Below are 23,273 nucleotides of genomic sequence, written 5' to 3' on the forward strand. Positions count from 1 at the left end.
CCCCTTACATGTGGGCATATTTATAAAAATTCCTATTTTTATCTGAATATTCTGATCGAGTACGGACGTTGAGGGATATTCAAGCTCGACACGTGCTCGCGTCCACGTGGTGGCGAATGACTCCGAAAATATAGGGCAGATGAAGATTCATCGTGCAATTCTCGCGTCACTCTCCCTCTGGTTCGGTCACGCCGCACCCTCCGTAACGTCACGCAGCCTCCATTTATTGATCGGCCAGGAAACTCAGTTCTTGATATTTTCATAGAGCAACGAAGCATCAAAGCTCCGAAGCCTACAGAGGAGCGGGGATGAGGGGAAAAATACGCAGAAAAAAACGTGGTTCGTGTGGGTCAGACCAGGCCGAAGATATGATTCGTTGCTGCAATATTTAATATCTTTTATTGCATGACTCTCGTTCCAAGAAAACACCCTCCCACTCGTTCTCTTATATATGCGGGAGGGTTGGGCTGTCTCGGCAATCGCAGTCTCTCACTCCCGAAGTACAGTAGCGTACTTAAACGTGGTGTTCAAACATTGCAGGAAAAATTAGAGCAAAAAATTAAATACTTTTGATTCTCTTCCCTTGATGATTCGTCATTGATTCGTCTGATAGGATTGTGCTGTATTAGAACAGCTTCTGTGTCGAGACGAATATAAAAAGTTTATTGAGTATGCAACGTTTCGGTAATCTTGAAGTATTTTTTTCAATTATAATTAGAATTTTCCACCGTACTGCATTGAAATTCACGGTAATTATTAAAAACTTATTCATTCCAAGTGATAAGGTAAAATATTCAAATATTCAAATTTTGTTCAACTTCGATTCATGTCGAAAGACGAAGTATTCGTATTACAATCGCTTTTCCCAATGTCATAGTCAAAGTTACGCGCCGTGGAGCAGGCGTGCATCGTTTTCGAATTTGATGAAACATAGTTATTTATTTTAAACCGAGGATTTTTCTTCCCAAAATTTAAAAAAGCTACAATATAACAAAACTTTCGTTCCTTCCGTGAAAATTGGGAATAAAAAATAAAACCATTGTACAGGACGATAAAAAGCCTGTACCAAATTAAATAGTAGCAGTATTTATTCCAATGTACAGCTCAACTTTTTACATCTCCCTTTCCCTTCACATTTAAATTTACATTTACATTTTCTTATCTCATGTACGAAATGAAATATTGTAAGCCATTTTATTGGCATTTACTGTATTTGATATATATTTTCATTGATTCTCTAATTCAATTTTCTCCACTCACCCATTGATTTGGAGTATTTTCAATTGTTTAAGGGGGGGGGGGGGGGGGGGGGTAAGGTCAAATCATACGAAAAAAGCCATGTTTTTGTGAATTTTTTACTGACGACACAGTAAAAATATCTTTACTTGACCAGTGGTACATTGAAATTTGATATTTGGAGCAATGGCAGCAATTTTTCGGACGTATCTCCGAAAAAAGTAGGTTTGCGGTGCCCCTCGTAAGTCGCCGCTGGATCATCCGAAATCAAAAAATTAAAATTCATTCGTTAGATAATAGTTTTCCCCAGGTAACGCTGGGAGGGTTTTTCGAATTTCGAATTTTTCAATTTTTCCGACCACTTTGAAGGGAAAATCACAATTTTTTGAGAAAAAATCGGCTAATTTCTTATTGCAAAATGAAAATTATTAACAAAAAAAAAACTCTCCAGCGTTACCTGGGGAAAACTATTATCTAACGAATGAATTTTAATTCTTTGATTTCAGATGATCCAGCGGCGAGTTACGAGGAGCGCCGATTTTGAAAACGTGAGTTGTGGGAAAAACGCTTTAAAGTTTTAAACACTAGATATTATGCATTCAATTTCAAAAATGAAAAAAAAAATGAAAAAAAAAATTAAATACCTTACCCCCCCCCCCCCCTTAATACTTTGAAAGAAGATAAAAACTTATTCGGAAGTAATAAATTAAATGGCATACAGATAAATTCATCAAATCTGTCATTGTTCTTGCTTTAGTGTAGCTGGTGGTAAACTGGTTAGAGCTTTTACGAAAATGTTCTGAATCGTTGGTACTCTTTAAGCCTAGACTGTAATAATGTTACAGAAAATCCTCCCTCTCCGAGGCCACCCCTTGTGTCAACCGCGCGCAGAAATGTTAACTGCGACCCCTGTCGGCTTATACTACTTACAAAACGAAGAGCTGACTATTTCAGAGTTCTGTCAGTTTAGTAGGAGACTTCGTCGTGTTCAGACCATTGGTGTCAACCAAGGATCGGGGGTTGTTCCCATGGTCCGGGGTGAAACGCGTGTGCCATCGTTTTTATCTTTTCCATTTGCTTTTCCACTTTCTCCTTTGCCCTCTCGATCCTTGTGAGTCGAGCTTTTGAAAATGGCTGTGCCCTTTGCATCGGATACCATCAAACTCCATTTTATCCTCCTACATTCGCGCTAGTACACCCCCACAAAAGGGTCGTTTCGTTTCTCAACGTGAAACTAAAAAAAAATACCAAGTCCAACAGAATGCCGAGGAAAATCGGTTTCAGCGTTGTGTACGCGACGAGTGAGTGTTCTTTTCCCTCTTTTCATTCACTTCTCTCCTCAATTCACCAACCGAGATCCTCGATAACCTGCTGAATTGCTTACCAGAGCGATTAGAAATTTTGATCGATTAAAAACCCTCCCACTTGTACGTGCGAGCAGCTTACCCTCTGCTAATATTCCAAGATCGTGAGAGGCTCACTAAACGCGTTCGGGGAATTCTAACAATAATTTATCAACTTATGATTTCTTCACCAATTTTTCTGGGGTTTCGTCATATCGTTATTGCTAGATTCATTGACGAGATAAATAACAGCGGCCTGTCTCACATTTGTCACCCACGTGCTTCGAATAATCCGTAAGGGATGTGTCCCTTTGGAGCTCGTTTTTATAGCTGTTCAAAAGAGATTTTCCATTGTTAGTTTTAAAAATGTTCATTTGCGTTAAATCTTTTGAAAATAATGATTATTGCTGTTTTATACAGGCGACGAAGAGAGGCATTCGTCGTTGGAACTTAACGTTCACGGCCCGACCGTAAGGGGCTGGCAAAGTGCTAGAAGATGTGTATACCCTCAGGAGCTGATTCTACGTCTCCATGGCCCGACGAAACTCGCTAGGATACAAGTCCTCGCGCATCAGTACCTCATACGTCAGTTCATACGTAACCTAATAAACATTTTAAATATCGAAGCGGATTCCAATTTTCTTAACGATTATTTTTTAACTTGTGTCTTTTCATAAGATTTTATCAAAATTTATTTCTTCATTGAGAAACAATTGTTTCAAATTCCATCGAAGAGATCGATCGAAATATCGTTTCGATACTCCTGTTTAAGGTACTCGAAATTTCGAATCATTCTATCGTTTTTTTCAAAGCTTTTCGATCACAAAATTTGTTCTCAATCACTTTTATCTCTATGATTCAAATTAATATTATTTTTAATTTAATAAAATTCTCCATTCAATTTATCATCAACATTAAAAATAAATAATCTTGTGAATGAATCATTGTTTTTCCGGGCGCTGTTTAAAATTTTTATTGTTCATCATTGACAGCGGAGAAATTGGAAATCTGGACGACTTGTGAGGAAAATGCATCGGCGTCAACAGATTTCACATACTTGGGCTACATTGCGCTCTCCGACAATGCTTCGACTTTGTATAAGAGTCGTGAACTCAAAAGCGTCGTGTTACCGGAGACGGAAGCCCTGTCGCTCAAACTTCGTCTTCATAAACCACACAATAACGCGCACAACATTCATGGTCAGGTAAACAATATTTTTATGAAATTAAAATAAAATGAAAATATCTGTCAGCCATGTACGACGTTTAAGGATGTACAGGCGCGAGGGCTGGTTTTAGATAGCACTCTAATTTTCTTAAGTCTTACAATGCAAGATTCAGCCTGTGAAATGTCAAGACTCCCCCTTATCGACGGTTTGGTTGAAATATCAACAGTCGAAAAGTATAGAAATTTACAAGTCGCTTATGGCCACGATGACTTACTGGCCCCTTCAACCATTTTCAATTCAAAATTTTATAATAGGGTATTTTACACCATGTAAAAAAATATATAAAAATGCATGATTATGATAGATTTCGTAAAAAGTAAACGAGAAACGTCAATATTTATTCATAAAAATGCAATGTAAATTTTATAATTCAATTTTAAAAATCGTCTTTTTCAACTGTTTTTCAAATGTCGAAAACGCCATCCGCCGGCATATTGGATTCCAACGTGACGTCACTCCGATAGTAAACAATCTAGATTCTTATTGTGCGCTCTGTGTTATTTTGAAATTTTACAAGTTGTTATGCACGTTTGTGGACTTTTATCATTCATTTGATTAAAATCGCATTATGGAAAACGGTTTTGTGAAAGCAAATAGTACAAATCTACCAATGATAAATATGTTGATGGTGGCGATGAATCCACAATTTTTGTGGCATTTTTACACTTGTATTATTGCATTCAGGCACGAGACACCAATGATTTACCACTATAACTCATTATTTTTACAAATCTTATTACTTGGTCTTTCGCAATTGTATTGTTTACTAACGGAGTGACGTCACAAACCGAAAAAACACGGCGGTTAGCGTTTCCGCGCGAAAATTGAAAATCATAAATAAAAAATAGTTTTCAAGATAGTTTTCGGTCTTATAAAATTGAAATAAAAATTCTACTGGTTTATTACGATCACAGGATTATTTTAAAACAGTTTTCAAAAAAAGGTGCAATACCCTATTTCTAAATTAGATGTCAAAAATTAAAACTATTATTAATATGAATTGAATCCCGCGGAATCTTATGGTACGCTAAAACACGGCCATCTGAATAAAAAATACTGAGTTGAAGACGACAAATGATTACACAATCTTGAAATTTTCCAGGCCCATACGTTACTTGTCGTATATAGCGCAAACCTCTATCATATATTGTCAATGGAAGTGACAGCTGTACTTTTTAGGTACGGTTATATATGGTGATCCCTGATCTAATCTGTCAACTGAGTACGCCAACGTTGTCAAACGTTGCCTTTTCGCAATGTACTACCGGATCATGTGAAAGACTGGGAATGAGATATTTTCTGAAAAAAAATCAATTTAAACATTATTTACGATTAAAAAATTAAGATAACGCATTTTTACTAATATTGTGCTATACACGAATGAGCGAGTTAATTCCTTTAAAAAATATGGAAAGACTGTCAACTGACTAATACGACGCACATGTATATCCTTAATTTACTTTAATTGACATTCATTTTTTTCAATATAAACGTTACTTTTGCAAACGCAATAAAATTTTCCGTCAGTGTTTTCCAGCGTTCTATATTCGAATAAATAATCTAATGATTCTCAAAACGTGCATAAAAAAAAAAACTTTTATATCGAAACAAAGTATTTTGGAGTATTGAAGTTCCAAAAGAAATTCTCTATAACGCCTTTCTTCGAATAAAATATGAATAAATAAATGAGTACAATTTGGAACTAATGCATTTAAAGTTTGGAATAATTATTTGATTGCATGTCCCTAATTTTGCTCTTTTTTACTCTGATAAGGTGGGTCTTATAGCTATTAATATTCTTGGCGACCCATACGGCCAAGAGCTTACGAACCAAGGAGATACTCCTTACAATCCTCATTACACGTCACCCTACGACGATTTGGTATTCGAGATGTACGTCGATCGCGAGGTTGCCAAGATTATTAGGCAAATGGAGGCAAAGAAGCTCCAAGCTGCAGAGGGTAAATAATTGCCATTGAGTATATATGTAAACCATAAATTCATGTCCTTCCGAGACAACGTTGAGCATCTTTTTTTGTTGGCACACAGAAGAACGATTCGAATACGCCTCGAAGCTTAAAGTCGCAATGGAAAATCTTCGTAAAGCTGGGGAACGTCTGGGCAAGTACGAGCTGGAAAAAAAATACGCTATTGCATTGGAAGATTACGATAAGGCGAAGGCCAAAAAAGCACAGGCTCAAAACTATCGACAGCAAGTTTACCAGACTCTCGAGATCGAGGATTTATTAGAACTCCACGGGGTAATCATATTTTATAAATGGTTTTGGTCGACCATCCTCGTTTCACTGTATCTCGTTTGCACTATCGGAACTCAACCCATTTTTGGCTGATTCAATGATACTTTGGTTAGACATTTCGAATGAGCTGCAAGCTGCAAAAAAAAAGTCTGCAATTTTATCGACAGAAAATAACGTACAATAGAAAACCAACGATATTCTTCGTTGAACGTTTCGTAAGATACAAATCATTTTATATGCAAAATGAAAAACTAAACGATCTTGACAAGAAAATGTATGGGGTATTCCATATCAAGTGGACCACCCTAATTTCTTTGAGAGGGACCCTTTTTAGAAAGCTGAAAATTTGAGAGGTTTTTGTTTTTCCTGTTTATGTGTTGTGTCCTGTTTTGTGTGTTTTTGCGGTAAAAGCTTCGGATTTTTTTTTTAACCCTTGTAACTTTGGGAATAATGGACCGAAATAAGTTTTTTTTTTTTTTAAATCTTGGTTTTTATTGCACTTTTCGAAAAAAAAGCATGAAAAAATAGATAATATCCATCTTGAATTGAAAAAAATGTCGATTTCAATGGAAGGGACATTTTTAATTTTTTTCAAAAAATCCTCTAAGAAACTTTGATTAATTCAACTATTTTTGAAACTAGTTTTATCATGGCAAAGTTATTCTTCATATTTTTTCTTTTTCATCAAATACTTAATATTTTATGGGGTTGATTGAAAAATATATTTCGATCGAGATAGGTTTTTCAAAAACAGTAGGAAAAATTTAATAATAAAAAACTGGTGAGATTAAGGTGGGTACTGGTGACCCACTACGACAGAAAGGGTTAATCATAATTACATCAGAAGCTTTTTTCCGCAAAAACACACAAAACAGTGTGTACATACTGGTTTGCCATCACGCCATTTTTTTTGTGGTTTGCAGACCGACAAAAAAACCCTCCGAAATTTTCAGCTATTTAAAAAGGATCTCTCCCAATGAAAAAAATTATATTTTTTAGTTTTATCGAAAATTAACGTGGACCATTAAGAAAGTCTTTTTATTAGAAAGTATGTGTAAAAACCAAAAATTTTCCTTCTTTACATTTTTTAAATGTAATTAGTAGTTTGCAATACACAGAGAATCGAAAAAAAAAATGGAAAAACAAAAACTGTGGGTAAAATTGAGCAGTTACAAATTTGAAATTATTTGTAGATGTTTCTGGGCACTTCACACGACACAGCAAACATTTATGAAGTCATTTTAAAATTGTAAAAAATTGGGGTGATCCACTTGACATGGAATACCCCGTATACACATGGCTTGACAGTTTAAAAAAAAAAATTTTGAAAATATCCAGCCATTGGAAAAAAACAATATATCATCCGTGGATGGAAAAGAGCCTCAAACAGGAGATTCTGGTTGTGGTACAGCAGCTGCGATAGCACCCGAAGACATATCTTCCCCGCCTAGACTAGTCGTGCCGCCCAGTCGCGAAGGAGCACTATCCCCCACTGGTCCACCTCACCAACCACCGGTATCGCCTTTGCATCAAAAATCCAATAGTCCCGGTAAGTTATCTCTACGATCAGCGAGACCCTATTTTCTCTGATCACAAATATTTCATCCTGTACAGTTGACGAAACGAACTGTCATTTCCAGATATAACCGATAGCCCACCAAACGGAGTTCTCGAAAGACATAATAATTGCAACAAGGGTTCGCTACGAAGGAAAACGAAATCAGCTGGACCATCTCTCAGATCCAGTTACGAAGCTTACGAAGAGCGAACGATACCAGCTTTGAGACAGTAATTTCTCTACTTCTTTTTATTATGTTTTGAATTTGTTAGGATTCGATTGCAAAAATTTGGAACTTTTGTCAGAGAGATTCGAATTCATTAATGTGAATGAATTTTTATTTCAAAACTCAAAGTATTAATCAGAACCATTTTTTTCTCACAAATTCGGGATGAATAACAAATACTCTTCCTTTTATCGAGTCCCATTTTTGAATGAATGAATAACAGCGAAAAATAATGTGTTATTAGTTCCCATACAAACGAATTTACGAGGGAATGTCACTTGGACAACATGGAGATAAAAGTGACTTCGAAGCTCAACGACAGGGAGAAGAAACAAGCTGCCTTGCCGATATCAGTTTTTGGAATGGAAATGGTAAAGTTATCGTATGGTTCCTATTTCGGCTTCAATTTTATTGAGCTTCGATCATGTATTTTATTTTTAACGTTTGTTGAAGGTGGAGAAATTTTACTCGAAACAATTTACCGACAAAGAAGAAGGACTTATGCAATTGAAGGAAGAATTGAGAACTTTCGATGGTGAAGTTTCCAAGCATTCGGCGAACAAAACTGCCAGGGCAGCTATTTTATTGTTACACAGAGCTCTCAGAGACAAAGTATTTAGCGTTTATAGTCTTGCTGCTCAACTCATAAGAATTTTCTTCGCCGAATTTGCCACCGACAGGTCAGCAAAAAAAAAACAAGTTTTATCACAAAAAAGAAAGTCTATTGCTATTTTTTGTTTTCAAATGTTTTTATCGATCCGCATCTTTTTATATAATCCTCTTAACTCTTTAAAAGCATGTTTCTGGACGTTCAACAGGGTAACTCCGGCCGAAATAGCACGAAGTGTCGATCGTCTGCTTCCTGAATTATTGACAAAATCCGGGGACACGACACCGAGGATTCACAATATGGCCATACACACCATACTAAGCATGGCTGATTGTAAGTGCGTCAGAGATTTGCACATTATACCAGTCGCTCTTAGTCGTCCTGTCAGTAGCAGCACTCATCAGAGGCTCGCCCTGAGCAGGCTAGAAATGGTCGAACAGCTCATCCTGAGTCACGGTATTTCCACAGACAAGCAAAGGTAAAAAACTTTCTGAAAAAAAAAAAAAGATTTCAATGATGTGAAAATGATTCGATCCTTTTTTGAGGAATCTCAGATCTTTGCTATCGTCCAAAAAATTTCAAACTTTTCATTTCTTTTCAAGAGGGACTTCAATGTCTCGATCAAGACTTTTCCTTCTTCGTTTATTGGGGTGAATTGAGTTAAACTCACGTAGAAATGGTCGATTCGCAAAGATCTATCCCTCAAGAAATCAATAAGTGAAATGAACTTTCTTTCGTTGTGATAAGGCATTGCAATTGTTGCAGCGGACTAACGTGTCGCACGCTCTCCGAATTAGGATGCTCCGGTTTGCATCATCCAGCTGAGGCCGTGAGAAAAGTTTCCGAAAGAATTTTAGTGCTCGTATACAAAGTCAATCCGCGTCTCGTGAGAAAACAATTACCACCTGACGACGATATAACGAGGAGAAATTTACTTTATCGTCAATTGTTTCACGAATTTGACTTGATAGACGTTCAGGTATCTTGTACACCCATTTTTTCATGTGATTTTTCACTTGTAGATTCTTCATTTTTCTCTTCTTTCACGAATTCTTCTTCAAATTTTCAAGTGATGTTTTGTTATTTGTAGATTTTTCCTTATAAATCCAAAGTTGTCCCAAATAGTACCGAGTATTTTTTATTTATTATTCATTAAATTTATGTACCAAGAGGAAAAAAGAAACCGAGCCTACGCAAAAAACGACGGCTACTCCAACGCGCACGAAATCAATGGATAATAACGTTGCTAGTCTTGCCAAATCTCCTCCCAGAACGAGCCCTGTTGTAAGCACGGAAAGTTCAACGAGTGTGACATCACCGTCGGAGAATAGCACGGATCACAAAGGAGACAAGTAATTATTATTCATGGATTTCAAAACAATAATAGAATATCATTTTTTGTCATTAACCCTAGAACGCATGACTGGGGTGTGAGCACACCCCAAGCGAACTTCAAACTACGCTCCCGTCCTAACAAGCGACATTATCGACTGATTATCGACGGATTTTTTTATATATAAATTCAATTGAAATTAGTTTTATCGAACATCATTCTTTTTGTTATAAAAAAACGAAGAAAATGGTGTAGGATAAAGTCAGTTTAGCATCGTAGGACCGGATTTATAAGCAGAAAAAGATTGGGGTGCCTTCAAACCCCGGTCATGAGGTTGAGGGTATGAAAAAAGGCACATGAGGTGTAGGGTTAAATTTCTTAACAATTAAATGGAAATGGTTGTAATGCGATTAATATGTAATTTGGATCTTTCAGATTGTGCATATTCTGCTTGTCGAAAGGGCAAGTATACTCGGAAGAGGGTTTAAATATACACTATTGGCGAACTTGTCCAATGCTCACGAGATGCGAGGCTTGCAAGCAAGTTGTTGAGATTTCTTACTTAAATTTACATCTATTAAGTAAGTTTATTTCAAGATTTGAATTTATTGTCATTTCTTTATTATGAAATGGAAATCGCACTTTTCACCGTTTTTTATTTCCAGACGAATGTGATCTTCGAAATAATTACGTAAAGTGTGACGTTTGCAAACAAGCCGTTCTCGAAAAAATTTTTGCGGAACATTCGAAAGATGAGAAATGTACAAGTACGTTGATCGTTCATTTTTTTTTTGAAATGTCAAATAATCGAAGTTTTTTAAACTGTAAGAGTCTACGCCATATCACTGAAAAACTGAACATTTTCTAGAGCCTATAGAAGGATATGAAAGGTGCCCTCTGTGTCGTGCTCTAGTCAATCAAAATAAGTGGAGAGAACATTTGATGGGAGATCATCCGTGCGCGAACAACCCCCGCAATAAAATTAGCAAAACTTGTGAGTTTTCGGAAGAGAATGCGTCTCTACATGATTGAGTTTATGTAACAACGAACAATTCTCTTTTGGCATATAACGCAACCATTTTTTCCTTTCTTATAGGTACAAAATCTCCATCCAATTCGCAAAATTTAAGTGGCAAATTGACGTCGCCGACCACCCGCGATTACTAAAATTAAACGAAACAATTCAAATTTTGAATCGTTGAGCATTTTAGATTTTTCGAGCCCGTTTTCATTTATCTACATTTTGTCCCTTTTTTTATAGTTTATCTATCTGTTACTAGTAATGTAATGTTTTTGCATATTTATACATATATTGAAGAGAGTGAGAAATTTAGTATAGTCAAATCCCGTCCTTTAGAAATTACTAGTTTCACTAGAAGTGACTAGTCTGTCATCGTGGTATGAATTTGTTGATGAGAACGAAAGGAGGAAAAACCGTGCCGACGTAGAATGTTAGATTCGAAAGAGAAAAGAACAACGTTTTCTCAAAAATTCCACGAAACATTAAATTCCATGCCTTAAATGATGGACTCTAACGTATTGCAATTAAATTTTACAAAAAACAATAAATTAAAATTCAACGATTTTTGGCAGGGTCAATATCGATAATACCTCTTTATCCGGCCATAAGTTTGTAATTTACATTTACGATAGTATGTAAAGCTGTTTATCGTTGAATCTCGAAACGATACCGAATTTTCACGATAACATTGGAAAAGAAAAGGGTGCTTTACGCGCAAATGTTATGTAACGTCCTATGTAATTTCTTAACTCTAATATTAAAGAAACAAAAAAATGAACTCCGGATCAAACTCGATCGTAATCGTTTTGTTCTGTGTATATTTTCAATTTTCCAACAAGGATGAAAACGCAAATTGGGGAACGATCTTTTCCTCAAATCGTATAAAATCTATTAAAATCCATAAACAATCGAGGTAGCCACGATTTTTATTTCTATACGTATATAGAGTAGATTTATAGTCTGTATTCAAACGTAAAATATTCGCCATGTTGAGAAAAAAATGTATAATATGTTGGATTTAAGTTGTTTCACCGGCTGAAGCAATTTCCATCGATTCCGCTTTCTCGTTATCGTCTTCCGATTTGTTCTCCTTAAGGACGGTTTCCTCCGGAACATCTCCATTTACAGATTCACTCTTTTGTGCTATTGCATCACGGTTTTCTTTGAACTTGTTTTTCTCTGTTTAAAAAAATTAACGATAATATTTTAAATAAAAGAATATTTATCTTCGTGATTCAATAGTTTTTTTTTTGCACGCACCAAATTTGGAACAGTCGGCTCCGAGTAAACGTAAATAATGAATTGCATCGTGAGTAGGAACATATGCTCTGAGTGACATCGTGCCACGCCATCCAACCATATCCAATTTTAAAGAATCAGAATCGTCAGCTTTCTCGTCCGTATACAAGAGAATACAACTACCGGTCGCTGTTTAAAATTTCGAGTACAGTCACACAAATGAACGATAATTACACGCATGAATAGAGAAATAATTTGAAACAGTTCTCTAAAAATTTGAAAAAATAGAATGATTTCTAGAACGTTTTTATCTAACGATTCGCTTTAAGATCACAATTTTCCAAAAAGAATTTACAAAAGAAACCTTCTTACGGAAATCTTTGAGACGTTCCTGTGTCGACTTGCTCAATTTTTCAATTTCCGGTGGTGTATGAGGATTGTCATTTTGCAAAAGCATTATCAGATCATCCTTGTTTATCGGGACCTTTCGATTCTCACCGATGTAAGAGAATATGCTTTTCATACCCTCTTGTGCGAGCCTGAAAGCGCATTTCATATTCTTGTTGTCGCAGCGTACGAAAGTTTTTACTCCTGTATTGATCATTTTAACTCTATCCTCGTTCGATAAAACAATGTCACGAATCACCGGCGAAGTGAAATAAATGTTTTTTTTCTTGCCCTCGTGACATCTCACTAGCAAACACCGAGGATCCAATTCATCAGAGATATGATAGAATTCTCTGGAACAAAATAAATAATGCTCGAAATGATATTTCAGAACCTTTATCATTTTGAATTGTTTTTTTTATTTGTTTAAAATGCTCTTTCTCAAATATCTATGAAAACCTGTATTCCTTGTTTTTAAACTTCGAAAAACAATTGAAACTTAGTATCAACAAAGAAACCTGGCAAGTCCAACAAAATTTTAAGCACCACCATTATAGCAAAATGTCAAATTCCTTACATTTTTGATTACTTTTTCTTCATTCTGTACGGATGATTAATTATTTTATTAATTACTGTTATCATAAACTGTTATAAACTTACTTTATCGATGACCAGACATCTTCCGTCTCATCTTTAAAAAATACAAACGGATCTTCCCTATAGCCGACAACTCGTTTGCGTTTTCTTTGTGGTCCCCACGGACTTTTCACTTCTTCTGGTCCTCGTTTTTTGTTATCAGCTCTTTCGTTTTCTACCTTAACGGTTTCGTCCTCGAGACTCAATACCTCTTCCTTATCATCGTTATTAATTTGCTCGTCACTCCGGCTAGTCGAAGTTGTGTCATTTTCCCAAGGGAGAGTCTTTAATTTTTCCAATACTGCAACGAAAAAACCGCCTGTGTCTTGATGATGTGGCAATATCCTTAAACTGCAAAAATTTATTCGATCGGTTTATTTTTATTCAATCAGTTTTCGAAATAATAAGAGATAACAAAAACAGCATACACACCATTTTTCAAGATTGTACTTGTGAGCGTCCTCCGGTTTGGGAGGAAACATTCTTGGACGTATTTGAGTTTGCCATTGCTCTGGAACTTCTTCCCATGTTTTGTAATAATTCAAATTTTTTGAACCGGGCATCCACGTCGTTACACCCGGGTCGCAATTCAAACCAGGTACGTAGTCTCTACCGTCTACCAGTTGTACTGAATCACCCGTCTCGCATAGAAGCCTGTGCAACACTGCTTCATTCTCGATTGGATTTAGAGAACACGTCGAATACACCATTTTTCCGCCAATTTCCAGCATTTCTAAACCTCTTCTTGCTATCCTATACTGAATTCTGTAAAAAAAAAAAATATTTTTCAATATGAAAATTAATTTTTTTTTTTTTCATTGACGATCTTGAAATTAACGATTTTTTTGTACACTATATGAAAATACAATTCTCACCCGTGCAGATTATTTCCATTTGCCGGACTCCACTTACACCAAATGTCGGGATTCTTTCGCATAGTGCCGTCTCCGCTACATGGCACATCGGCTAAAATTCTATCGAATCTGCATGCAAATAAGAATAGTTCATGAATTTTTAATTTTAGACAAAGAGAGTTCGTAGAAGATTTGGAAAAATCGATATTTCAATCCTCGAACCCTACAACGATGAAAATTAACGAATTTCTTTTGTTGCCAGAATAATGAAAGAATAAAGTCTGATTGAACTAATTAGAAGATTAGAGTAGAAAAATACATTGTGGGGATTGAAAATTAATATCAATGTTTTAATAATGATCAAAGTCGACATGAATTTTTAAGTCTCATATCAAGTTCAAAATTCTATTCTTTTTTAATCTCTTACTTCAATAAACCTTTTGTGCCATCGGGTTTGGTAAAATTGAAGTTTGGCATTATCGATGAATCGTGATTAGTGATCAAAATATTTGGACTATTGAGTCTCTTTGCCTGATGTACCAACATGTAGCAGCGATTATTGTCAAGATCATTAGCTATTACAAAACCTTCTGAAAAATTGAAAATTCATGTTGAATTAAACATGTAAAAGCATCATTTACATAAATTATAATAATTAATTGATACCTTGAACATCTATAAAAGAACATTTCAGTGAATTCCCAAAGGGGATATAAAGTTTGTTTCCTTAATGAAACATCAGTTCTCATAGAAAAATGAGTACAACATTGATTTTTTTACATACTTGGATGTGCAATTTTCTCATCGGCATGAATGGCTTCAATGAGTTGAGCTGTCTTTGAGCCAGGTGCTGCGCACATATCCAATACCTAAGAAAATACATATAATTTGATTATCACAAAATGATTGGATGCTGCCAAACTTTTACATGGAATTGATTTTCTTAAAATTTTTGAAAACAAAAATTTTGTGACAGAAAGTAATTTGAACGATCATGTGATCAATTCACCGTCAAAAGATAGTATGGATAGAAAATCTTGCCTTGTGCCACGGTTTGACATCAAGAACCAAAGGTGGAATCATACTGACAACTTCCTGTCTGCTGATACTTCCGCTATCTGTTTCGGCGATTAGAAAATTGTGGAGTCGGGTATAAGCCTCTGATCGACGTATGTCTTTTCGAGTAAGTTGCAATTGCCAAGCCAGTGAATCTGGGTAGAAGGGCAGACACCTAGGCTTCATTATTTCTACTGTACCAGTGGAATCTTGGTCATTATCAAGTTTTGTATTTAAAATCTCTTCGAAAAAATCTCCTTTTATTATATCCAAAAGTGCTTTAGTTTCAGCTTTTGAGCCAGTTATACGAAAAGCAACAGGAAGATTTTCTCTCATAGTATTGATGAATTTTTCCCATTGTTCTTCTGGCACAATATTTTGAGTTTTGTAATAATTTTCAAAATCCTTGTTTTCTCTTATGATGTCAGCATAACAACGCTGAGGTCTTTTATCCCATTCGTCTTTATTCTGAAAAGTTTAGTGCAAAATTGGTGAAATGATAAAAAATATTTCCTAGAATGAAACGTTTCTATTTTTTTACGAACACTGTTTTCAGGAAAATTCATAAAAAACGAACTAGTAGCGCTACACACTCTGAATATATTAATATTTATACACCAAATACAACTTTAAACAGTCTTATTTCTGAACATAACCTCTAATAAGGAGCCGGTCAATCTTACGAATCAAATATAATCTCACCTTTTGCTTCTCCCGACGTTTCTCAGCAAAGTTTTTTTTGGGTTTGTGTCTTCGTCCTTTCCCCATTTTTGTAAATCAAGTTTGTCTTAAGATTTATTCACGTTTTAATATAATAAATATGCACGTGGCTACAGAACGTCGAGTTAGAAGGTTAGAATGGAAGGGTCAACAAGTGCAAGTGCAAACAAGTGTTTGACAGGTCTACCTATTTTTTAGTGACTTTTATCTGTGACAACAAAAAAATGATAAATTCCTAGATTTTTTCGTAATACCACGGCGGTTTTTTTAAAAAAATATGATATCGTGAAAACAGACATATGCCTTATCAATTTTCATTATTATTCTTTTTTATATTATTATTATTATTATTATTATTAGAGTAAAACAATACAAGCTATTTTTAGTATAAAATGCTAACAAGTAAAAGATCCGTAGCTAATTAATGTTGAATGAAAATTCTGAAAGAGTTGTTTTTTTTTTGCGTAGATGGGAGCAAATATAACTGCTCAACGATTGTAGACGAAAAAACAAAAAAGTAGTCTTGTATACAATTATTTTATTCTGGCAAATATACAACATTATTTTCGAGTGTAGATCGTTTCACCGTACTTTATTCATCAACAAATTATTTGCTGAAACTTATCCTTTCTAGAATTTGAAAATGCACTGTGGGCTCGAGCCTGATAAAAATGATTGATATACTTGTATGTGTAAAATATATCATTTCTGTTTTTTTTATAATCCATAAACAATAAATGAAAATTTCACCTTGATTAAATCAATCGGCACGATAACGAGTACTTCTTTTTTCTATTTGCGAAGAACAAAAAATCACATGATTCATTATTTCCCGAAGTCATGGTTATTTGAACCATAAGCGGACAATAAACTATCGTCATATTATTATGTACAAAATTACACGAAGGACTGGTGATTTCATCGAAATTTCGATCAGTGAGATACAAGGGAAATTCTTTTTTCAGTTTCTTATCTTAATTAAACATTTCCCTTAGACATTTCAAAATAGAATAGGAAACACCAGAGAATGATGGTCCCACCACGTTGAAAGCCTAAAGTTAAAAATGTTTGAACAAGAAAAGTATTTGAACCCGTTGCATCTCACTGATGCAAAATTTTTTGTTATATAATAGTTGCTTCGTAACACTTAAACCACCAGACCATGGTACATTCCTCCTTCAGAATCAGAACACTTCATGCGATTTCGAAGATGTTCCAAAGTGTTAGCAAGGTGTTTTTGTATCTGTTCGGTTTCTTCGCTCACCCCAAGATTAGGCAATTCTTCCTTTATTTTTGCTATGACTTGATTAAGTATTTGCACTGTGACCTAAAGAAAAACAATTACATATCAAAAAATTATTCGAAGTAGCGTTTATTTTTTTAGAGATTTTCTGACGTAGATCAAAACTTACTGATGAGTTTTCCTTTTCGTAAAAGTAAATATAATGGTTGAGCAGCTCAACGTACAATTGCACTTGCACAGAGGTGTCCATGCACTGGCTTGCAATTCGAATACCTTTTTTTAAACAATCCAACACTTTGTTACCATCTTGCATCTGTTTAATCAGAAATAAAATAAGTTAATGTTGCAAAGAAAAACTCTGAGTGGGTTTAATTAAAGTTCACTCTTAATTTTAAACGAAAAGTTGTTTTTAGAATGTTTTCGCGATAAAAAAATTACCTCTTTTCCTCCTGTTGCCAACGATTTACCAGACCAGAAAATGTGGGAACACGTTGCGACTCCTCTGCACTGGTCTGGTTTTCTCAACAATTTACTCGCATAAAGTGCACACTGATTTCTGACCGGTTCAGCATTTTCTTCACCAAAACAGCTCATCTGCTCGAACGTAGCGATAATGAGAGTAATCGCTGCTAACTGAGCCTTCGAGTCGCTGATTTCATCTTCATATATCGAAAATGCTTGGCTCATAAATTCATAGGCTACCATCTCGAAATTATCAAACCTGATTTCGCCGATGGCAAGAGCTCCCTGAAGAAATAACCTTAATGGCAATTCAGCAAGTTCTGCTTTCATCAACGCTGTTATCGTTGCGTGACAAAATTGGAATATTTTCTGACATTTTTTCTGCCACATTTCATCCTGCAAGCAAATTTGTAAGAGGAATCAACGGTATTAGCTCCAACGTTCTGAAAATTTCTATTCAAGAATTAAACGAACAAACAAATAACTTTACGGACCTGATCTTTGAGAGTTTTATAAGTGAATGCGAGCTGATAAGCCTGAAACACGATAGGCGGAAGAGTATATTTTATTCGCTTATTTCCTCCAGCACTGAAGTGTTTCCTTGCCGCGCTAAGTATCATGTACTGTTGATCAGCAGTTTCCGATTTGAAATGATGTATAAGCCTCCCGAGGAGTCCTTGCTCCTCAGCAAAATCTTCAGGATCTTCTTCGATACTTGGTTGATCCGGTTGATCTTGAACGAGAGGAGATACGACAGAAAGTATGGCGTCTACCTGTTCTTGGGTCGGTATGAGCGTTTCATTCTCGAGTATATTTGTAATTATATAAACGGCGAGAAGTTTCCTGCCCTCATAATCGAAATACTCGAGAAGAGGTGCAAAATGCTCGAGTTTCAATACTGTCAGTATATTTTTATAATTGTCCACTGGAATTTTCATTAATCTGGCCAGTTCTCGGGACACGGCACTGTTATATTCCAATCTATCGATAAAAAAACATTTAATACATGAAAATGTTAAATAAAGTTATAGACATTTTTTTATAGAAGGAAAAAAATTAAAGAAGCGATGTAAAGTGTAAACTTACTTCTCTACGTTGAGTTTTTCGAATATTTGGACGGTCGTGAATAATACTTTATCAACGTAATCAACTCTTTCAGGATAACATTTATGTGCCAAATTGATGAGGGCAACTTGTAAGGAGACGATATCTTCAGGCGGCATGTCTTGTCTAGTCTAAAAAAAAAAAGTTCGAAATCAAAACGATTCGAATTTATGGTAAGTTTTGGAAAAAAAAATCAAATTATTAGAATTAAATATGTTTTGAAGTTAACAACACAACAAAATTTAAAGAAAAAAAAAAAAAAAAAAGCTGTACACATTCGCAATCTCACTACCCTTTGGAATAAGATTGAGACTGAGAGAATCCGAATTCTACGCACGAAACAAGTTTACAGGAGCTATATACAATTTTTCGCCCCACCAAAGCTCAACCATCCTTTGTATACCAACACGTATCGAGTCCAATGCGTTAATCTATCAAGAACACTGATATTCGTTGACCCGTTTTAGAGAGCAAGAGCGGAACACTATCGCCGGATAAAGGAAAAGAGAAAAAGAAACGTAAAAACACGATATTGAAGTGGAATGCTCAATGTTGCACCGATTATTATTGAACTTGATGAGTGATTATTGGAATTTGGAAAGAAATCTTTGAAATAAATGATAAACCGAAAATTTAGAATGAGACAGCTTGTCATAGCGATAGTTGCAGATTTTTTTTTCAAAACCCTCAAATACGTTTCGTACCACAATTCATACGTAGGGAAGTTCTGGGGAATAAAAAAAAAAAAAAAAAACTAAATAAAAGCGAAATCGTTCTCAGACTTAAACTAGATGAGTAAGAGAATGATTGTTATTCGTAAACATCACAGACTGTCAAGAGCAGTGTAGTACCTGGTCATCACTGAACGTTCGCTAAATTATTCAAACAACAAAATAAGAAATTGAAATTTTAACGAAGATCAATAGAACCAGAAGAATGGTCGTTCCCGTACCTGAATGATGGTCGCAACTTGATCACTGAATACATCGAAAAGTTTAACATCTTGTGGAATTCCAGGAATTTGACTCGGGCTACCCGGACCACCGACGCCGTCGGATCTTTGACTGAAAGTTGCGAGACGATCAATCAACGATATTATTATATTTTTAACGTTAACACCATTGTGTAATTCTGCACAAGATTTGAGAAAGGCGTTCAATGTTTGAAGGTGAAATTCATCTGGGAAAACCTGAAAGAAGAAACGATCATGGGAAATCATTCAATAATATACGATTTTCTGTATTTCCTTTTGTCTTTGATGATCATGTACCTGAATTATGCATTCCATCAAATATTCTTGAGCTATTGCATCTCTGCAACTCACAACTTGCTCCAAAATTCCAGGGAGCACGAGCTGAAAGTAAGAGTTCAATTTAATAGGTCAATGTAAAAAAAAGTGCGATTAAATGTACTTTGAGATTCCCAGTAAGCTGGAAAAATAGAAAAAGAAATATTTATTTCACCCTTGTACTTATTGCGTTTGATATCATAGTAAAAAAAAAAGAAATATGCATTACTTTCTTGTACTTGTCTAGTGTAACGGATTCCAATTGACTCAAGCGAACTAAATTCGTTCCAACGAGGATTTTTAATTCTTCTCTTTCCCGCTCCCTCCGTTCTCGATCTCTACTGTGTCCTTGATGCTGCATCCGTACCCACAATTTATTCATCTCCGCGAAATTCATAAGGACAAAGTCAATACTGTCACGAACCTGAATACAAATATACTAGAAACACGAAATTTTTGCAATAGAATAAATGTATATTTGTTGGCATTTCGAGTTCTCGCTAACGTACTGTTCCCTCTTCGTCATCGCCTTCCGAAACGTCGGGCAATATGTTTCGTGTGCATTGCAACAAGTAATTTCGTAAAAAAAGACCGCGCAATGGATGTTGCACCCCTCTGCACATTTCTACCAAATCTCGTAATAAATCTCTCTTTAGACAGGGGTTAGTCTTTATATAAACCAAACCCACTGTGATTAGTAAATACCTAAAATAAAGAAAAAAGTTTCAATTCTCAGTGTTGTTCAATTTATACAAGTGGTTTAAAAAAAAAAAAAAAAAATGTTAATAGATTGGTCGACAATAGTACTTACAAACGAGGAACAATATTTCCTGCGTATTGCACAAGTTCGTAAAGATCTGCAACCTTCCTGCCTTTCTGAAATTCGTCTAGTAAATATATCTCTAGATGTCGCAGCTCGTCCGTAATTGCCATATCTAGTATACATATTTATAAGGAAATTGGTCTGGACGTTCATTTTTTCTAATCATAAGTCATGGATTACGGTAGAGCATGTACTTGTATCCATGCGAATGAATTTATTTCGTGAGAATATTTTTTGGACTATGCCGAAAGATTTTTTGAAGTTCTTGTTTAAATTGGAATTTCGTTTTTTGATTTTGACTTTTTTGAAGACAATCTTCAGAATCTGTGTTGTAAACATGTATGAAATTAATGATTTTCTGGGGTAAGAATAAAGTTAAGATTTAAAAAAAAATAAAAACGAAATTCATCTGCTGAACAATTTACGTGTATTAGGAACATTACAAGACCCATACTGGTTAGAATACTTAGTTAGCAGTTATTGGAAAACATTTATAAACTTTCGAAGGGAGCTATACGTATCCATTGTGAATCTTTAAACAACAGCAAGATTCTGAGATTCCGATTCACTGAAATTTTTTACCGAGAAATATGTACTGTTGACTCGCAAATATTTTAGAAAAAGTATAATTGTCAAAAGGATACATAATTCATAATAACTCTTGGGACTGAGCAGCGAAGTTCTGAGTTCACCGAGCATGGTTGAAGCATGTTTCAAGGCATCCATGAGTTTGTTGTGATCCAGACAGTGTTTCATCTGGAAGGCTTGTACCTTGACGACACCAATGGCATCTTCCAGTAGTTTGTCCTGCTCCTCGACACTCGACATGACTGGCGTCATTGGCTGCGAGAAGAATAAAGATACCTACCAGGGATTCCAGGTAGCACCATGCTGAATAAAAGCAACTCAAAACAAGCGTGCGCTACACTAGTGGAACGAGATACTCTGCACACAAATTTTTCATTATTGTTGGTCCATCCGATGGAAAGTATTGATAAATTTGTGAACTTATACCTCTCGTGAGAAATTAAACATACTTTCCAAACGAAAAACCCAAAACCTCAAGCATGATCGAAAAAATCTTTGAACTTTTTATCTTTTTTCTATATAATAACTCATGTCTTAACAATATCCGAAAACTGTTATTTTAGACAAGGATGATCTTACCTCTACGAGGTACTTCGTTATTCTTATAATCGAAATTGGGCGTGCAATAATACACCCAAAGCTTCAACTCTCCAAAGAAAGTTATAAATTTTGATTCTTATAATGAATTCGAAGATCAGCCAGTTTTATGATGATAACAATTAGAAAAATACGATACCGCAAACAAGTGTTAGCCCCCTCAAAAAAATGCATTTGTTTCCACTCGTTATGAAAGAGCCGTGATTATCAATATGTATATACGGGTATATACAAGCACACGCACACGCACACACACAATTATTGCACATTAGTCTACAAAAATTATGATTCTCTAATGCAAATTAATTTTAGTCTACTTTGGCAATTCACGAGCATTATAATAACGTACTTACCATCGCTCCGTATAAATTGAATGAAAACTTATTTAACAGATTATCCACCTAACCAATAATGTGCCAACTTGCCACCACAGTCCAGTGTGGTTAGAAAACATTAGCCTATCTGTCGTGGTAGATGAAACAAGATGGAATGTTGCAGGGATGGGGAAGTGTGGTCATATCATACAAAAATTCCCTTCAACTGACACGCTAAACGGTAAATTACGGATGGAGCCATACAGTGGTCAAATAACGTCGTGAACTGTACTGTCCTTTTTTATGTTATATATATTCGATAAGTTATAGGGTGTGTACATAAAAATTAAGCTATCGAAAAATTTGAATCTTGATGTACTCTGTTTCGAAAAATTTAATAATTTGAATTCAAACTTCCACAAATATGCGGTGCTTGATCCTATCTTATCGAGCTTGGTTCGTTTTCAAAATTCGGTCCAAATTTTTACTTATCTTTTTATATGAAAATCATCGAAACTTTAATCATTTTCTTAAACCTACAGTTGGAAAATATCTGGGAAACTCTGGGAATTCACAGAAAAATTCGCAATAAGGGATTAGAAAATCTATCCTTTATAATTCCATCTGCCATTAGACCACTACTGAAAATTTTTATTTTGACCATCTTGAGTTATATTGAATAGGATTAACATTCTGAAGAAGGCAATGAGGAAAAAGAAATAGAAGTTTTTAATTATAAAACTTACAATTTTAGTTTATGGTAATAATCACTTATAATGCATACATATTTCAGAATAACATTATTAGCACGCAATGGTTTTAACTGGTAGGACATTGAACATCCCCGTCTTTCAGTGCCTTAAGTTGAAGCACTTCTTGAAGAACTTTTTTCTCCAAATCCAAAACGAGTGGGGGCTTTTTGTACTGAAAATCCAAAAAATGTCAAATACGGAGGAAAAAAATTTTAATTTTGAATGCCAAAAACTTACAGTTATTATCAAAGTATTGAATTGATGTGTCCACGATATCCGTTCCTGCTCTGGTTTCAGTCCCACCCTTTCTAAATCGGGCACTCTAATTTTTTTGTAATATTTTTTATTACTCGTGCGTATCGTTATCGTGCTATCTTCTTCAGCTGTTATACTGTAA

The 23,273-nt window shown here is 35.2% G+C and overlaps 4 protein-coding genes across 12 annotated transcripts in view; 1 reads left to right on the top strand and 3 right to left on the bottom strand.

Moving 5' to 3' along the window:
* The first annotated feature begins 102 nt into the window (after window positions 1-102).
* Window positions 103-11,614, top strand: LOC122406237 (centrosomal protein of 104 kDa). Of its 2 annotated transcripts, none has more exons than XM_043411579.1 (16): window positions 103-339; window positions 3,000-3,164; window positions 3,572-3,783; window positions 5,582-5,768; window positions 5,857-6,068; window positions 7,404-7,614; window positions 7,706-7,853; window positions 8,094-8,220; window positions 8,303-8,529; window positions 8,668-8,937; window positions 9,225-9,438; window positions 9,630-9,811; window positions 10,228-10,373; window positions 10,458-10,559; window positions 10,661-10,786; window positions 10,889-11,614. In XM_043411579.1, exons 1-16 carry the CDS (start codon window positions 309-311, stop codon window positions 10,957-10,959), a joined length of 2,631 nt encoding a protein of 876 aa, XP_043267514.1. In that variant the 5' UTR covers window positions 103-308; the 3' UTR covers window positions 10,960-11,614. The 2 variants fall into 2 exon arrangements, with proteins under 2 accessions (XP_043267514.1, XP_043267513.1); XM_043411578.1 differs by lacking the exon at window positions 103-339 and adding an exon at window positions 2,089-2,537.
* A 96-nt stretch (window positions 11,615-11,710) lies between these two features.
* Nsun2 (tRNA (cytosine(34)-C(5))-methyltransferase Nsun2) lies at window positions 11,711-15,862 on the bottom strand. The gene is made up of 10 exons (XM_043411591.1): window positions 15,688-15,862; window positions 14,971-15,453; window positions 14,714-14,798; window positions 14,357-14,519; window positions 13,951-14,058; window positions 13,508-13,840; window positions 13,100-13,426; window positions 12,425-12,792; window positions 12,074-12,241; window positions 11,711-11,992 (listed from the first exon to the last, which is right to left on the bottom strand). The coding sequence occupies exons 1-10, from the start codon at window positions 15,751-15,753 to the stop codon at window positions 11,832-11,834; spliced, it is 2,262 nt and encodes a 753-aa protein (XP_043267526.1). The 5' UTR covers window positions 15,754-15,862; the 3' UTR covers window positions 11,711-11,831.
* A 361-nt stretch (window positions 15,863-16,223) lies between these two features.
* On the bottom strand, window positions 16,224-22,301 carry Vps35 (Vacuolar protein sorting 35). Of its 7 annotated transcripts, none has more exons than XM_043411584.1 (13): window positions 22,164-22,301; window positions 21,270-21,468; window positions 20,614-20,737; window positions 20,312-20,507; window positions 20,032-20,241; window positions 19,785-19,868; window positions 19,467-19,703; window positions 19,366-19,386; window positions 18,497-18,645; window positions 17,905-18,391; window positions 17,387-17,806; window positions 17,118-17,261; window positions 16,224-17,032 (listed from the first exon to the last, which is right to left on the bottom strand). In XM_043411584.1, the coding sequence occupies exons 1-13, from the start codon at window positions 22,164-22,166 to the stop codon at window positions 16,853-16,855; spliced, it is 2,454 nt and encodes an 817-aa protein (XP_043267519.1). In that variant the 5' UTR covers window positions 22,167-22,301; the 3' UTR covers window positions 16,224-16,852. The 7 variants fall into 7 exon arrangements, with proteins under 7 accessions (XP_043267519.1, XP_043267517.1, XP_043267516.1 ...); XM_043411582.1 differs by having other exon boundaries at window positions 20,032-20,226; window positions 21,270-21,489; window positions 22,164-22,291; XM_043411581.1 differs by having other exon boundaries at window positions 21,270-21,489; window positions 22,164-22,291.
* A 529-nt stretch (window positions 22,302-22,830) lies between these two features.
* The window catches only part of LOC122406245 (protein DPCD), a 1,262-nt gene continuing 819 nt past the window's right edge, over window positions 22,831-23,273 (bottom strand). For both annotated transcript variants that reach the window (XM_043411599.1, XM_043411600.1), the window contains exons 3-4: window positions 23,114-23,273; window positions 22,831-23,048 (exon numbers count right to left, since the gene is read on the bottom strand). The exon at window positions 23,114-23,273 is cut by the window's right edge and continues 74 nt beyond it. In XM_043411599.1, coding sequence (XP_043267534.1) covers window positions 22,944-23,048; window positions 23,114-23,273 — 265 coding nt within the window. In that variant the 3' untranslated portion in view covers window positions 22,831-22,943. The remainder of the gene's footprint in view (window positions 23,049-23,113) is intronic.

Source organism: Venturia canescens, chromosome 2, assembly GCF_019457755.1.
Source record: "Venturia canescens isolate UGA chromosome 2, ASM1945775v1, whole genome shotgun sequence".
Taxonomy (NCBI): Eukaryota; Metazoa; Arthropoda; class Insecta; order Hymenoptera; family Ichneumonidae; genus Venturia; species Venturia canescens.

Coding starts and splice junctions, on each gene's coding strand:
- LOC122406237 (XM_043411578.1), top strand. CDS start 2,498: ATGCCGAGGAAAATCGGTTTCAGCGTTGTGTACGCGACGA. Junction 9,439..9,629: donor TTGACTTGATAGACGTTCAG/GTATCTTGTACA, acceptor TTATGTACCAAG/AGGAAAAAAGAAACCGAGCC. Junction 10,374..10,457: donor CTTAAATTTACATCTATTAA/GTAAGTTTATTT, acceptor TTTTATTTCCAG/ACGAATGTGATCTTCGAAAT.
- Nsun2 (XM_043411591.1), bottom strand. CDS start 15,753: ATGGGGAAAGGACGAAGACACAAACCCAAAAAAAACTTTGCTGAGAAA. Junction 13,427..13,507: donor AAGTACAATCTTGAAAAATG/GTGTGTATGCTG, acceptor AAATTTTTGCAG/TTTAAGGATATTGCCACATC. Junction 12,793..13,099: donor GATGTCTGGTCATCGATAAA/GTAAGTTTATAA, acceptor ATTTTGTTCCAG/AGAATTCTATCATATCTCTG.
- Vps35 (XM_043411581.1), bottom strand. Junction 19,387..19,466: donor AAGTTGCGACCATCATTCAG/GTACGGGAACGA, acceptor TGAATAATTTAG/CGAACGTTCAGTGATGACCA. Junction 18,392..18,496: donor GAAAAACTCAACGTAGAGAA/GTAAGTTTACAC, acceptor TTTTATCGATAG/ATTGGAATATAACAGTGCCG.